Here is a 16,628-nt window from a genome sequence, read left to right as displayed (position 1 = left end):
GATAACTTAGCTCGAATCCTTTCGGATAATACTAGCACGAATATATAATCAATAGGATAATAGACAATCACACACGAAACAAAGATTACGTGGTTCACCTTTTGTAGGCTACATCCATGGCCAAAACCATTTCGAGAATCTTCATTATCATAACAAGTTATTACATCATCACACATCATATAATCAACTAGTTATATAACCCACTAGCGCTAAACGTTAGAAACAACAAGACATATTACGAAGAGTTTACCTCTTCCTTTGTTCTTCTTCTTCCATAAACTTACACCGCCATGGTTGCTTTGACTTTAGACAAGAACACGAAGAACATCATGAATTCTATCTTCTCCAATACAAACCCTAGAAACCCTAGATTTCTCCATACCCGTTCTCACTACAAGTCACTCTTCTCACATAGATTTTTCCTCATCACCAACCATCGTAGGACACAACGGTTGTGACCATCAACCACTCTCGTTAAGAGAGGATTCTACTAAAGAATTAACCAAGAGAATAATTTCTCTCACAATATAAGCCCTCTTATATAGTAGACAAATCCTTGCTCCCCAAGTCTTCTAGAACTTCTAAGAATGGTCTTAAACCTTAATTAGGAAACCCTAAACTTGGAAAACACTCTACCAAACCATCATACAAGTATCCTAATCCTAGTAAACCTTGTAGACATTCCAAACCCGAAACTACCATTTAGCCACGGTTTTCACAGCATTAGATCACTATTTTTGCTTCAAAAACTGTCACCCAAAGTCCATTTTCAGCCATATAGTTTTGTATATGGAACAAAACCCCAACAACATCATCATGATGCATTAGGACAGTTGGGTAGGTGGCCTTGAGCTTGTAGCGTAATCATTGCGCATTATGAAGACTATTAGATTAAAACCAATATCGCACAATTATTGTGCATCAGGCTAGAGGGGGCTGGCCTAGAGAATATTGCACAATCATTATGCAATACACCAGAGAGAATGTCGCGCAACCATTATGTGATAGCTAGAACCAGTGTTGCACAATCATTATGCAACGGCTAGCACGAGCAGAGGAACGGGTGTTGCGCAATCATTGCGATGAACAGTGAAGCAGGCATGTCATTTTGGTCCCCTTTTTCCATACTTGTAGAAATTCCATTAAGACGTATATAGGGAGGGGTACTTGGTTGAAGGTGCATATGCGGACTATGTACCAAGTAAGCTTCATAGCTTAGCCAAAGGAGTATAAATGATGCCTAAGGCTCATTTATAGTTGTGTATCCTTTTGAAGAGTGCATTTGATGCTTAGGCATCACTATTCCGCGCCGTAGACCCGATGATGCATAATCATTGTGCATCTTGACGTAATGGTATATACGGACCAGGCCACTACCATTATTGCTGGGCTACGGCCTTGCAAACGAGTTTGGCTTAAGTTGTTGTCCCTTCGGGATGAACTACGGTCTGTGCTTGATCTCTTTAGAGTAGGGAAGGGTACGTAGGAAGCCGCAATGAGTTGCAGCATTGCCGGTCCAGCACGTTGGCCCCTCATATCATCTAAGCTTGGTAGCTTGATGCAAGAGATGATTGCGGCTAGACTTGATGAGTCAAGTTGCATGCCAGCCAGTGGGTGCTCATACTTCTTATCAAGACGTTCGACTTAGGCATGTAGCAATGGCGCATTGGGCATGGCCTCGGAGGTAAGCTACATCGATATGAAAGTTAGCAGAGCTTGCATAAGCCTTTGAACGTACGACATGAGGCCTGCAATGGCCTATGTGTAAGTCCAAGTCATATGCTTTATGCCTGGACAAGACTCGGCAGTATGACGGTTTCCCAGCTAGATAGGAAATTCAGTGATGAAATTCCTACGATGAGGCAAAGCCAGTGATGCATGCAAAATGGCGTTGGCCTCATGGCCTTACACCCTTTTACGGACAAGGGTAAGTCTGGAACGGTGTGGAAGTTAAGTTAGCTGCATCATGCTCCACGAGCATGCTTGCAAGGGCAATGAACGTGCATTTGCCTAGCCATAAGGCCAGGATCGTAGCATCATCATGGCGCATCGGGGGAGTTACGGCCTGTGAGGCAACGTGCCAAGGGCGTAATTTTCCGGTCCGTCGCATGTGGAGTTTCAAGAACAATGAAATTTTATGGGAGGTCGATGGGGGATTAGTGTTATATGACCCAAACGGAATATAGAGAGAGCTGAGGTTGGATTCCGATTTTTGTGATACGAGGCTTCCTTATATGATGGTTAATTCAGTTTCGCTATAACTTGAGGAAGGATGATGAATAATGCAGGTATTTTACCAATATCAGTATAAAACCTAATAATATTGTAGATGTGTGTTTGTACATGAACACAATGAATGGGACAGGACCAGATGGAGTAAGTTAATATTGGTGGGGCAAAGCATGAACAGATGTTGGGATATGATAAGATAGAAGCTATCCAAAACAATGGGAGAAGAGATAAAACGAGTAAACACTTAAGAGATCATTGAATGGAAATAATAGGGTAATTTCAACACCTTAGCATTGTTCAATTAACTCTGTGAATATTCAATTTTCAACTTATCTTTTTTTTTTCTTTTTCTCTGATGATTGTGGAAGATTGCGAGTTAGTTGAATTTTGAACTCCGGCTGGTTATGAACATTCAACAGTCAACATACAATTAGCATCATTATGGTTGAGAACCTGCAGTATCAATCGGTGATGTTTTCCCATTTTTAGAAGCAGGTTGGCCAGTGTAATCTCAGGCATATCCCATATGCATTATTAGGTAGTCTTTTTTTTTATAGGTGGTAATGGTATATCCTAGTTGGGCGAGACTATAGAGAATAATGCAAGTTCTTGCCTACTTGAGTGACCCCTTAAACAAGTTTGGTCCCGCATCTAATATATCTCAGGCTCATTTTCCTCTTTTCTTCTTCATTTTGACAAACCTTTGATTAGCTTTGCATCTATTCCCCTTATATGTTTAATGCTATACTCGTCCTCAACAATCTCTCCATCAGATTTGGAATATAGGATTTTTCCTTTCTTCTGCAACATGTGAATGTCAAATATTGTCGGAACAATGGCATGTGTAACCAAACTGCTGGCCACCAATAGTTTAATTGTGGCTCATAAAAATAGGTATCAGAAATAAAAATGTCATATTCGTAACTGCCACGAATTTGATAATTTATTAGACAAACTGAAAGTTGTTTCATTTTGATGCAATGCATTCTTGATGTATCTGTTCCTAGCTAATTCAAACTATAAGACATTACTTTCTCTAAAGTAAAAGAATTGGCAACCGATCATCCTAAATCTTTTCATGATTTAGCTTTGGTAAGCTAATGAAGATCCCACGGACGTCTTTGATCGAGGTGTGGCGTGGTGTGGATCCAAATCAGTGGTTTCGGACGCTCGTTATCAAAAGGGACTTCCAACTCATCAGGTCCCAATTATTCAGTCATGGATCGAAGAATCTATAGGAGTTTTTGTGTATTTTTCTTAAAGTTGTGCAGTTTTGTACCTTTCTTTCATTTCAGGTTACAGTTACAAGTACACACTCCAATTTCCTCTTCACATAATGCTCGCCTTCGTGCCAAAAAAAAGAAGAAGAATTTCACTCAATTGTTTGTTGATCGTTAACCCTCAGCCTCTTTGCTTACAATTGAGTGTGTTCAGCAAAATCGCCCCTTTCGCTCTCTTATCCCTTCTTCTCACGACTGCAGTTTTGGGCACATACTAGAATTTGGATTTGCTATAGGACCTGCATGTAATAGCAGACAATTACCGGCCAACTCTGTACTTGCTATTGTTATGAAAGCGCAAAGACGACAAATCTTGCTGTTTCACAAGTTAGCTCTCGTTTGGAGTGTAATTAGATATCTATGCGTACGCGTAACGACGACAAAGGAAATGGGACTTACAGATGTTTGCATAACAAGGCTGTTTGGAGACAGGATCCTCTTCAAATGGAGGTGGAACTTGGCCATACACCATCTCACAACTCATATCCTCAAAATCTGCATTGTCACAAAAATTCAACATCAGTACGTACTCCAAGGAGGAATTAGTTGAGCATTTAGAAACGACAAGAGTGGCGGTGGTGGTAGGAACCTACTTGGGATCATCGTTAGTGGAAGCCCAAATTCATTTGTAAAGAAATCTTGTGTGGGAATTTTGCACATATTAACGCACTGTCCTACGCACCCGCTGTTCTCTAGGTACCTTCATTCATTCATACATATAAAAAGAGGTCATACAATTGCACTCCTCATTATTTACACAAGCACTCAGCTAGCTAGCCATAATTTCCGGTAGACCCAACCGTACCTGCACTTCTTTATAAGGACTCCACTTCTCTGTTTCTCCCCATTTATCTCCACCTCTATAACCTTAAATCAACAACAGGTTATTGATTCTTAGATTGTAATCACTTGCTTGATTTCAAACTAACAAAGAAATTAGTGAAAATCCCAAGTTCTCAAAAAATTTCAGAAATGTTGCAAGGATTACCTCGGATGGCCCAACTAACCAGTGGAAGAAGGGGACAGTAAGTGCTGCATTGAACTCTGCCGCCCACTTCGTTGGTGGAAACAATTTTCGGAACTGCAACAAAGTTATATGGAAAGTCCAATCAAATAATGCATTATGATTCACTTGGTGTTCAATATGAAATTCATTTGTCAAGATGCGGTTATCGACTCTACCTAATTATAGTGTAATTCATACCTGTTCTGGAGCACCGGGAGGGAGCATAGAAATGAGGACCTCTCTAACGACTTCTTGTTGTTGTAAGCGAGATCTACCTTGCATTACTCTCTTAGATACATCTACAAAACTGTCATAGTTATAATCCAGCAGGCCTAGTTCTCCTCTGCTGCCTCCTTTAGCAGCAAACTTCTCCATCTTGCGTGCAAACAAACCCATAAAGATCTTCTCGAAAATACCATCATTGTATTTCGTTTTCTCCCCAAATGGAGCTGGTTTCCCAGATGGTTCATCAATTCCACAACGAATTACTGTATAACGAACATTACTGTTGATAGTATTATTGTACTTGATCTTACGAATACCACAATGGTTCAAATTATTACTCAGAGCAGATGGATAACGGAGTTGAACAGCCTGCAAATTGAGGACTTCCATGAATATTTATGTAAACCTGCAACTTATAGCTATGTACAAGGCACACCACACGCCCTATATAGATGACAGATGAAATGAAGGGAGGATAGTCCGGCGAAGTTGTGAAAAGAGCTCTACTTGCAAGGTGTGGTTTACTAATAAACCTCCCTCAACAACTCTCTGGAAGATTAAGGTACACAAAGAAGTGTATGAACGGCATTAATCCTGGCCCAACCATGTCTAAAATATCTTTGTAATAGTGTTGAGATGAAATCGTAAAAATTTCTTAGAATGGAATAGCTTGTGGTGTCTACTTCTGAGAACGAGACACCAAAAAAAAGAGACGAGAAATTGCTTCTGACGAGCTTATATATGTTGCAGGCAGCTAGAGTTGAGGAGATCAGAGAAGATATAAGATAAGAGATGTCCAAACTTATCATGACCACACCTTATTCTCTGTGGATATGGTTATACTTTGTTGTATGGTAATAATAATTTAGATTCATACATGAGTAAATGGCTGAAATGGAAACAACCAGGAAGCAAATTTTGTGGTTTGAGGCTTAGAGCACAATGTTAACTATGATTATCTCAAGCTCTGTAATAAAACAAATTACAATAGTAGCAATTGAATAACTAATTACCTTGATCTAAAAAGGGATAATCCGTGTAACCAACAATTGGGTCAGGTGTGTGTTGAGATTATTAGTCCCACATTGTATGGGCAATTAAGATCCTGCGGTTTATAATCTCTTAGAGCCTCTCCACTCATTGCCAATTGGTTTTGAGTTGGATGCCTGTATTCTAACATGGTATCAGAGCATCGTTAACGATCCTGGCCGTTTCTCTGTGTGTTTACTATGGCACAATCAGATCATAATACTAGTTTGCGTTTAACCTCTGTCTTGCTGAACGATGTCAATTATGTCAGCTGGTCTAGGGCAGCTGCTCTTGCTCTTGGGGGTAAAAGAAAATCTGGGTATATTGGTGAGAATAGTACTTGTCCAGATGCTAAAGATCCAAAGTATGAAGATTGGATTGCTGATGATCAACTGGTTCGCACGTGGCTGCTCCAGTCGATGGAACCACATATTTCTGAAATTTTCTCGTTTTCAGAGTCTGCAAAGGATTTATGGAAGTCTGTTGCTAGTTTGTATGGATTACGGAATAATGCTGCTCGGGTGTTTGAGCTTAAACGTGAGATTGCTGAGGCTGCACAAGGTACGAAAAGTTTTACTGAGCATTTTGGTTATTTAAAAAAGAAGTGGGATGAACTGGATACATATCGTCCTCATACAACTGATGCCAAAATTCTCTTGAAGAGGGTTGAGGAGGACAAAATTTTCGATGTGCTCAGTAGCCTCACATCAGAGTATGAATCTCTTAGAAGCACTATTCTCATGAGTGCTGAATTGCCAAGTTTGTCTAGTTTCTGTGCGACTGTGCAGCGTGAAGAGACACGTAAGAAAGTTATGAATCATGTTTCTAAAAGCATTGTAGACTTGGATGCTGCTGAATCCAGTGCTCTTCTGAGCTCCAGAGATGATAAACGCAGAGCCATGGACAAGAATTCTCGTGCTAAGGGTAAGAGAGAAGTTTTTCATTGTGATCATTGTAATAAAACTGGTCACACCAAGGATCATTGTTGGGATATTTATCCTCATCTTAAAGCTAATTTTGACAAAAATAAGCTTGCTCGAGCTGATGTAGCTGATAATTCATCCTTTACTATAGACCAGTTGAAGGATTTCTTTCACCAGTTGGGTAATAAGAATGAGCGGAAGGCCAACCATAATTCAGGTAACCTGCTAGCCTTTCTTACTACGCCTGTTTCCAACCGCCATATTTGGATTATTGATTCAGGAGCTACAGATCATATGGCAAATGATCCTTCGTCAGTTCATGCATTTATTCGCAGCTCTCATAAAAATGTGTCTGTTGCTAATGGCTCTACTGCTCCTGTGATGGGCAGTGGTAAAGTGCATTTTTTTCCAGATTTCCCGCCATCTAATGCACTTGTTGTTCCCTCGTTTCCTACTCAGTTGTTATCTGTTGGTCAAATCACTAATTCTCTGAATTGTGATGTTACATTTACCCCTACCTCGGTCATCTTTCAGGATCGAAAGACGAAGAAGACGATTGGTAGAGGCATCTTTTCTCATGGATTGTACCTGTTATGCTCTAGTGACATGGCATGTCTCACTCAAAGATCAACTCCGCAGTTCCTTTATCATCAAAGACTTGGACATCCTTCCAGTCGTATTTTGTCTAGGATTTTTCCCACATTTTCTGTTCAGTCTCAAGTCTGTGATGTTTGCCAGTTTTCTAAACAATCTCGTTTTCCATTTCCTAACTCTGTGACTCGAGCTACCATGCCCTTTGAATTAATTCATTCTGATTTATGGGGTCCGGCTCCAATTGATGCTTATGATGGGTATAAATATTTTGTTATCTTTATAAATGATTGGTCACGTGCTACATGGATCTATTTACTCAAATCCAAAACTGAAGTTTCATCTGTATTTGTGGATTTTCATTGTATGATACGCAACCAATTTGATGCACATGTTAAAATTTTTAGATCAGATAATGGCACTGAGTTTGTCAAAGGCCCTCTTCCAGGTTATTTGCGTAATCATGGTATTATCCATAAAACTAGTTGTGTTGGTACTTCACAGCAAAATGGTGTTGCTGAAAGGAAACTTCGTCATATTCTGGAAACAACCCGTGCTCTTATGATTCAGATGCATGTTCCAAATAAATTCTGGTCTCATGGTTCTCTGACGGCCACTTACTTGATCAATCGTCTGCCTAGTCGTTTGCTTGAGTTCAAATCTCCATTAGAGGTTTTAAAACATCATCAGCCTGGCATTTCTCATCTCAGAGTTTTCGGTTGTGTTTGTTATGTACATTTACAGGATAAGCATCGTGATAAACTGGATTCACGGGCAACTAAGTGTGTGTTCTTTGGTTACTCATCTACAAAGAAAGGATATATTTGTTATCATCCACCCACTAGAAAGCTATAGATTTCTCGTGATGTTGTGTTTGATGAAACAGTGGCTTATTTTCAGTGTGATTCTGGCAGTCGGTCTCAGGGGGAGTGTTATACAGATTTGGCACCACTACCAGTTATTAATGAGATACCTACTGCAACAGGTTCCCACAGAGATAATGGTGATGGGGTAGAGTTGGTGGACGTACCTAATGCAGTGTTGGATGTGCATAATGAAGAAGTTCATGAAGAAGCTTCAGACAATAATGTTAGTGTTACTGATGATAATACATGACTACAAGATGTGCCGCATCAAGTTCCAGAAACTGAGGTTATGGTTCCACCAGATCATCAACCAGTGGTACCAATTGTTAGAACCTCAAGTCGTGAGAAGAAGGCTCCAGAGAAATACAAAGATTTCTTTACATATCATTCCGCTGCGTATCCTATACAAGCACATTTAACTTATGATCATGTAGGTTCCTCACACTCTGCATTTCTAAGTGCTATATCCAGTCATCAAGAACCTAAAAACTACAATGAAGCAAAGTCTAATCCAAAATGGAGGGCACCAATGGAGAATGAGTTACGTGCCTTAGATGTAAATAATACATATAGTATTGTCAAGTTGCCTCCCGGGAAGAAGACTGTTGGATGTAGATGGGTGTACAAAATTAAATACAGAAGTGATGGAACTATTGATCGTTATAAGGCAAGATTAGTGGCAAGAGGTTTTACTCAGAGATATGGAGAAGACTACACAGAAACCTTTGCACCAGTTGCAAAGATGAATACGTTTCGTGTTCTTATGTCTCTTGCAGTTAATAAAGATTAGAAATTGTTTCAAATGGATGTGAAGAATGCATTCTTACAAGGTGATCTAGAAGAAGAGGTGTATATGAGTATACCACCTGGACACCCTCGAGAAGGAGAGAGCAATATGGTTTGCAAGCTTAAAAAGGCAATATATGGTTTAAAGCAATCACCACGTGCATGGTATGCAAAGCTAAGTTCAGTACTCATCCAGAATAAGTTCAAAAGGAGATCTGCCGATTCTTCCTTGTTTATTAAAAGAAGTAATCTTGGTACAACTATAGTTCTAATGTATGTTGATGACCTTGTAATTACAGGAGACAATCAACAAGAAATTAGAAATCTTAAAGCAATGCTTCATTCCAGATTTGACATCAAGGATTTAGGAATACTGAAGTATTTCCTGGGATTAGAAGTTGCTTACTCAAAGAAGGGTATTTTTCTGAATCAAAGAAAATATGTGTTGGACCTGCTGAAGGCTACAGGAAACATGGGAGTAAAGCCTTGTGATACTCCTACAGAAAATGGCAACAAACTTGATGATGATGGTGATGTGTTAAGTGACATTGGGTCATATCAAAGGTTAGTAGGCAAGTTAATTTATCTCACTGTTACCAGACCTGACATAGCACATGCAGTAAGCTTAGTCAGTCGTTATATGCATACACCTCGTGTTAAACATTTGAATGCAGTAACTAGGATTCTACAGTATTTAAAAGGATCACCAGGAAGAGGAGTTTTGATGACAAAGAATGAAGCCTATTCAATTTCTAGCTACTGTATAACAGCATATTCAGATGCTGATTATGCTGGATGTCCAGTTGATCGTAAATCAACAACAGGGTATTGCATATTCTTTGGTGGTAATCTGGTTACATGGAGAAGCAAGAAACAAAATGTTGTTTCTCGATCAAGTGCTGAAGCAGAATACAGAGCCATGGATTCAACAACATGTGAGATTGTTTGGCTGCGAGCATTACTTAAAGATTTGGGTTTTCTGTCACCACAGCCAGCTAAGATGTTCTGTGACAATCAAGCAGCGATACAAATCGCATCAAATCCCACCTTTCATGAGCGTACAAAGCATATAGAAGTGGATTGTCATTTTGTTAGAGAGAAGGTATTGGCCAAAGTAATATGCACTCCCTTCGTTCGTAGTCATCAACAACTGGCAGATGTTTTTACTAAGGGTTTACCTGTCAAGCAATTCAATGGAATTCTATCCAAGTTGGGATCCATTGATATCTTCGCACCAACTTGAGGGGGAGTGTTGGAACAAAGGAGAATATTTGGTTTCTCTATTTATGATTGGCTTACACTACAAGAAAATATTCTCTAGATATGTTGCTATCTATACGAATATGTGGCATGTATAGGATATATATATACACGTCTTGTAAAACCTCCATTGATAATAAGAAACCCTAATCATTCTTCTCCCTTGGACGTAGGCTATAGCCGAACCACGTTAAACTGTGTTTCTTCTTTAACCTGTTTAGTTAAGAACACATACCCTGCATCACACATTGTTTAACTGCATAACATCTTATGCAGATCCAATATTGACTGCATAACATCTTATGCATACTGCATAACATCTTATGCATAACAACAGCGTGTAAAAAGTATCACGATTATACTTATTTAAAGGTGCATCAACGGCAAACCGTTTAGGCAAATCTGGGTTAGCCAAAAACAAGCGACCATATGCAACTAAATCAGCACCATCCTCATCGATAACTTTGTTGCCGCCGACTTTCGTATAACCTCCAGCAGAAATGAAAGTTCCCTCAAAAGCTTTCCTCATTTTCAAACTACTAACAAGTATCTTGAGGATCTCCCTGCTGGATGACCATCCTTGGCTCTATCACATGGAGATATAAGATTCCAAATTTGTTTAGTAATTCTTCCATGAAAAGTCCGAGAGCTTCAGGGTTTGAATCTCCTGATTCCATGTAATCTGCAAAAGGAGACAGCCTTATTCCCAATTTATCTGCTCCAATTTCTTCAACCACGGCTTTAACAACTTCTATGGAAAATCGACATCTTTTCTCTAAAGTTCCACCGTACTCATCTGTTCTATCATTCACTGTATCCTTCATGAATTGATCGAGAAGGTAACCATTTGCGCCATGGATTTCAACTCCGTCAAAGCCTTAAACATAACATGGCCATGTTTATGGTTATAATGCACACCAGAAAAGGGTCTATAGAAGTATCAGTGAGTAAATTTACCTGCCTAACAACTAAATTTATACATGCATATAACTCTAGACTCGAACAATGATAAAAGATACTAGTAACTACCTGCTTCAATCGCATACCTAGCAGCGAGCCTAAAATCATCGAAAAATGGGTCATTTGTCCAAATATTTTTAAAACATGGTTCAAATGGACGAGTAAAAGTTAATATGGGTGAAATGGACACCAAAAAAATAGCAAGGATGAAATTGGATTCATCCTGGCTTAAACTTAAAAAAGAGCGAGGATGAAACTGGATGCATCCTGATGTAAATTAAAAATAAGAAAAAGTATTTGAAAATGGGTATGATGAAACTGTTTACATCCTGGCTATTTTTACATTCTCATCCATTTAAACAGTATCAAATGTTACATGTCTTTTGATCCTCGTATGAAGTGAGAGGAAAAGGAGATAAATATCTAGGTGAGCTCTGCAACGTCATCCTGACGTGTGCATCATTTTCTTTGTTCCATGCTTTCAGAATTTCTCTATCAAACCAATAATCTTAGTAGTGTTCATCAATCATAGCTACTCATTGTGATTATAATTAGCAGTTATATCATCTACAGATCCTTGTTATTTCTTACTACCCCCACAAACAGAAAATCATTGCAAAACAATATTGATTCCAACAAAACACAAGTACAAACCTTACTCAAACACCCTTAAAATAAACATCAAACAGTTCATAAATTTCTACATTAAGAGTTTCCAATTCTTAGTTCAGCATTACACCCAGATTTCTCTAGCAAAATCTCAAAATATCAAACTAGTTTCAAATCACCAAACTACCAAACCTGAAACTGAACTCCACATCACTATCTCCCAAGTCCTAACAACTACTGATCTTTGTAACATACCTGAAAAACTATAACCACTTCAAATCTTACACCCTTAAACCAAAAAATACCCTCGAATAACATCACCTTTTCATTTCAGCACCACCAAAATATTAAGAAAGTCGTCCGAATTTACAACCAAAAAGAGAAAAAGAAACTTCACACCATCTGCATCACCATCAGAAAAGTAAGGAATGATAAAAATTACCAGAGAAACTGTTTTGTTAAAAACTTGTTGATCGTTTTCAAGATTTATGTAAAGCATAAAAAACTAGCTTTCCCTGGTAATTCTGAAGAGATTACCACAAATCCTCTTCATCAGTATCCCATCCCTCTTCTTCATAACGCTCGCTATCATCATTGTCATATGGAGCAGGTGAAGTCCCATTGGAAGACGATTCTTCATCACTGTCCTCATGTGATTCCCTCTCATCATCCTCAGTTTCCTCATCATCCAAATCGGCAATACGTCTGCTTACCCTTATCATGCTTGGTTCACCTTCACTCATGGTGCGTGCAAATATCTTGGGGTTGGCAAGTTCGTAATCGAATCGGCTCCTCAACTTCCTATCATGATAAGCCTCCATCTTACGCTTATCCTCTGCAGCATCAGATTCGAGGTCACTGGTATTCACCTCTTCTACATGATATTCAAATCCGTCAGAAGCCTCGGAATCACTCTCAGTTGCACTTCCATATTTGGGGGCTTTGGCATGCTTCTCTGCCCATTCCTCATCCTTTCTTTCTCTCCATGCTAAGAATTTGGGTAGCCATGCAGTATAGAGAGCCTCAACTCTTCTCTCTTTTCGGAGATGAACAACTTCTTCTTCTTCTCTTTGATGTATTTATGCTTGAATACGACGATCAATTTTAGCCTGAGTTTCATCTCTCAACCTCTGCAAATATCTCAAACTCAAAGAAGGAATTAATGATTTGGCTTGAGAATATTCAGGCGACTCAGGTGGTGCAACGGGAAGGTTACCATTGTTTTTTGGTAAACTTTAACCAAGAAGATCAGCCGTGTTCTCCAATTAAACTCCTTAATCTAAACATTTCCTATTTTGTGGAAAACTATTTTCAAACTGATAACCTCTCTGCTAATCACCCATTTAAATACCCATTTTGTGTCTATTCAATTCCATTTATGGATCTTAGTTAATCGTCATGTCTCTTTGTTTACCACGCCCATTCAAATACATGTGTACCCTCTTCACTCTAATAACCATCATTACCCTATCAAGACCTATTTTCAACACCTAATCTTTATTATCGCTTTTACTCCCCTTGGAATTGTCATTAAGGGAGGCTTTGGTGGGTTACCAAACTTTGAAATTTCTCTTTGGGGTCTAATTAAAATTTTATGTTTTATGTTGACTAGAAGAAAGCAGCATCAGTTGGGAGGCACCATTGCGATCTGGGGCATGTCAGGCAGATGCGTTACTAGCTCTACTATTGAACCAAAACACTTGATGGACCCTCAACATCAGTCCCTTAACCATCCACCCCAACATAAACTTTCGATCCATTTTCCTACCATTATGACATTTTGCAGTTTATAGCATCACTTAAACGTCGGCCCAAGAAATGACAAATCTAATAAATATCCAACAACCTCAATCCATGTCATGCACTCCCAATCCAACCTATTTCAGAAGATCCAACAATGTATTATTGGGTCTGTCCATATGTGGTTTTCTTTCCACAATACTCACGTGAGTACCCCAACTCGAATAATACACATAAAGCTTGGATATGAAAGTGACATTCCATATGTTAACTCCCTTCCCCAAAGCAAACTTTGCAGCACAACTACGACTACCTGTTACCATTTGAAGCAAAAGAGATAAGGAAAGATATTACCGTGTTGCATGAGATTGGGTTACCTCCCAAGAAGTGCTAAGTTTAACGTCTTCAGCCAGACTAAGAAAGAATTAATCACCTCGATTCATATAGCAATAACCGAAACAATTGTGGATCATCTGCATCAAAAAGTGTTATCGTAGATAAAAAGAAACATGCCCAGAAAATAAACAACTAAAGCACACCCTTGTCTAGTTTCCTGTTTAAGACAACTACACCTAGTTGTGGTTCAGGTTCAGGTTCAGGTTCTATAAAGGGGTCTAAATAAAATATTTTCATGGGTTGCACCTCTTCATAAATAAGATCCGAAATATCAGGTTGTAAAGTCTGCAAAAATTCAAATAATAATTTAGAAGCACATAATAATAACCTGAATAATTGAGGATCCTCATAGTCAAACATATTTGACTCAAATAGTTGACCGCAATGAAAGTGGTGGTCATTCTTAAGCAAATGTGTCGTTTCTATTTTCCTAAAATAATTAGGTCTAGTCTCATAACTTGATAACAGACACATTCGAAATTCATAGGTTCCCACATGTGGAAGAAAAATATTTGGTGGGAAAAGAAAGTCAATCTGGGTATCATAGCCTGGGTCAACCACATCAAACAGAGGATGGGTTTCTAACAACTGAACTTCTTTATGGACATCACTAGGTTCAGGAAAACGTGTATGAAGATAATCTTTTAAAATGGCTGAGGCACATATGTCAAGTCCCAAGTGAGGGACCTTTCTAAGAGTTAAAACACATGGAGAATGATAATCACTCCCAAACTTAGAGCTTTTTGTGTCTCTAGAAAGATTAGTCACAACTTCCCTAATTTTAAGGTCATCAGATTCCTGAAAATTGATTCTTCTAAGTCAGGTTCATCCTCGCTCATCTCTACGAGTTCATTTTCTTTTTCTAAGTATGTTGTTTCTAAATCGCTAGACTCAAAATATACCCGTTCCTCTAAACCATAATTGGTTTCGTAATCAAAAGGAAATACTATATAATCTAAGGAAGTGTTATCTTTAGTGAAATCCTCGTCCTTTTGAATAGGTTAATAATCATTAAAATTATTTGGATTTGGACTAGAAATAACATTATCATTATAAAGCTCAATTAGAGTAGAAAATTCCTAATCACTATGCCTACTTATTTCAAATTCTTCATCAACACTATCCTCATCATAATCATCAAAATAACATGAAAATGGTTGAACCTCATCTAAACAAGTAGTGTTACCAATTCTAACCTCGCCATCTTGATTATGCAAATAAATATCCTCGTTTTCAAGGGTATTATTGGAAACACTATGTTGGAAATTAAGATTATTTTGAGCAAGTTTTTCGTTCGTCTCAGCCATCATATTGAGGCATTCCTCTATAGAACGTTTACTTATTCTTTCGTCAATAACTAAGTTGTTCATCTCAGCTATCTTACATGTCGACTCCTCTAATTTCCTGAGGGACTCTTCTAAAGGAGGAACAGGAATAGAAGGATCATAAAAAGGACTACTTTTCAAAAGTTTCATTGCATCCTCCAAAGACGAAGAACTAGTGATATAATCTTCTTGCTCATATGATTGATGCGCGTGTGAATAGTAATTGGGCTCACCATATATGAACCATAACCTTCAAAAGGTTGATGTTCCCAACCACTATTTACGTGATGGTCGTAATATGAATAATGTCCATTTTGAAACTCAATCAGATACTCATTTTATTGGTTGTTATAATGCCAGTTCGACATTCTATTGTGCATATGCTAATGCAGGGCTGACTAAAATAGGTAAGCTCAGGTTACCACAGCAAAATATACCCAAAGGTACGAGGCTGAGGTTTGTGGTGTTTCGGATGATAACGCCAAGAGGGTTCACCGTACTAAACCACGTGTTTTCCTAAAAATCGGCGTCTGACGATGCAATATGGTGGTGCGCACGTGTTTGTATCACAAAATATAACCCACTGACAGGGGATTCGTGGGTGGATAGAGTCTTACCTCCCGTGCCAAACGGGCGATGAACTGTTGAAGTCGACTCAGGCCACCGACTCATATGTCAGTGTACGAACCCGAGGGGCCGAGACAGTATCGTAACTGTCGTCCTTCCCTGCAAACAGTTTTATTTAATTATTTTTTTAACCCTTCCTTAGGGTTTTAAAAATAATGTACGGGTCCAAAAATAAAGTCCAAAAAGTGCCGAAAGATAAAAAAGAAAAATTACAAAAATACAACAAACCCTAATACGATTTTCCAAAAATAAAAGAAATAAAATCTAAATATATACAAAATGTTCTTCACTCCTTTCGGACTCCTCTTTTCTTTCCTTCTTTGGCGATGCTTTCCGTTTATAGCGCTTTTTCTTTCCTTGTAGCTTCGCTCCAAATCTGAAAAGAATAGAAAATACCAAAGGCGTAAAAGAGAATAAAAGAAAATAAAAAAATAAAAAAAATCTAAAACCTAATAGAAATTCGCGTCGGCGGCGCCAAAAATTGGTGTGGTTTTTATGTTGTTGTAGAAAATGGTAGTATAGAATCGTTCAGCTCAGACTCGTAAAGGTTTGATTTATTGAAAACACAAAAAATAAATAAAATATATTCACAAGGTTGTCACAAATATCGAGAGGTACCGAGACTCCGGATTCCACCAATTCTCACATTCATATGGATCAACTAATAATTCTAGACAGTTATAGCTCAAATAATAATTTATTGACTCAATTGATTGCAAAAAGTTGATTTTGAAAGTAATGACTGTATTTCTAAAACATGAGACATCAAAACA

At 38.5% G+C, this 16,628-nt stretch overlaps 1 protein-coding gene and 1 pseudogene across 1 annotated transcript; both read right to left on the bottom strand.

The window, feature by feature from the left end:
* Positions 1 to 3,453: 3,453 nt before the first annotated feature.
* LOC113340254 (beta-carotene isomerase D27, chloroplastic) lies at positions 3,454 to 5,447 on the bottom strand. Its single transcript, XM_026585464.1, has 6 exons — positions 4,717 to 5,447; positions 4,501 to 4,593; positions 4,318 to 4,379; positions 4,106 to 4,212; positions 3,912 to 4,007; positions 3,454 to 3,751 (listed from the first exon to the last, which is right to left on the bottom strand). Exons 1-6 carry the CDS (start codon positions 5,131 to 5,133, stop codon positions 3,702 to 3,704), a joined length of 825 nt encoding a protein of 274 aa, XP_026441249.1. The 5' UTR covers positions 5,134 to 5,447; the 3' UTR covers positions 3,454 to 3,701.
* A 4,968-nt stretch (positions 5,448 to 10,415) lies between these two features.
* LOC113339572 lies at positions 10,416 to 13,227 on the bottom strand (annotated as a pseudogene).
* Positions 13,228 to 16,628: the final 3,401 nt, after the last annotated feature.

The sequence above is a fragment of the Papaver somniferum genome, unplaced genomic scaffold (assembly GCF_003573695.1).
Source record: "Papaver somniferum cultivar HN1 unplaced genomic scaffold, ASM357369v1 unplaced-scaffold_21, whole genome shotgun sequence".
NCBI classification, from domain to species: domain Eukaryota; kingdom Viridiplantae; phylum Streptophyta; class Magnoliopsida; order Ranunculales; family Papaveraceae; genus Papaver; species Papaver somniferum.
The sequence above is the reverse complement of the archived record's forward strand: the minus strand, read 5'-3'. Positions and strand labels throughout refer to the sequence as shown.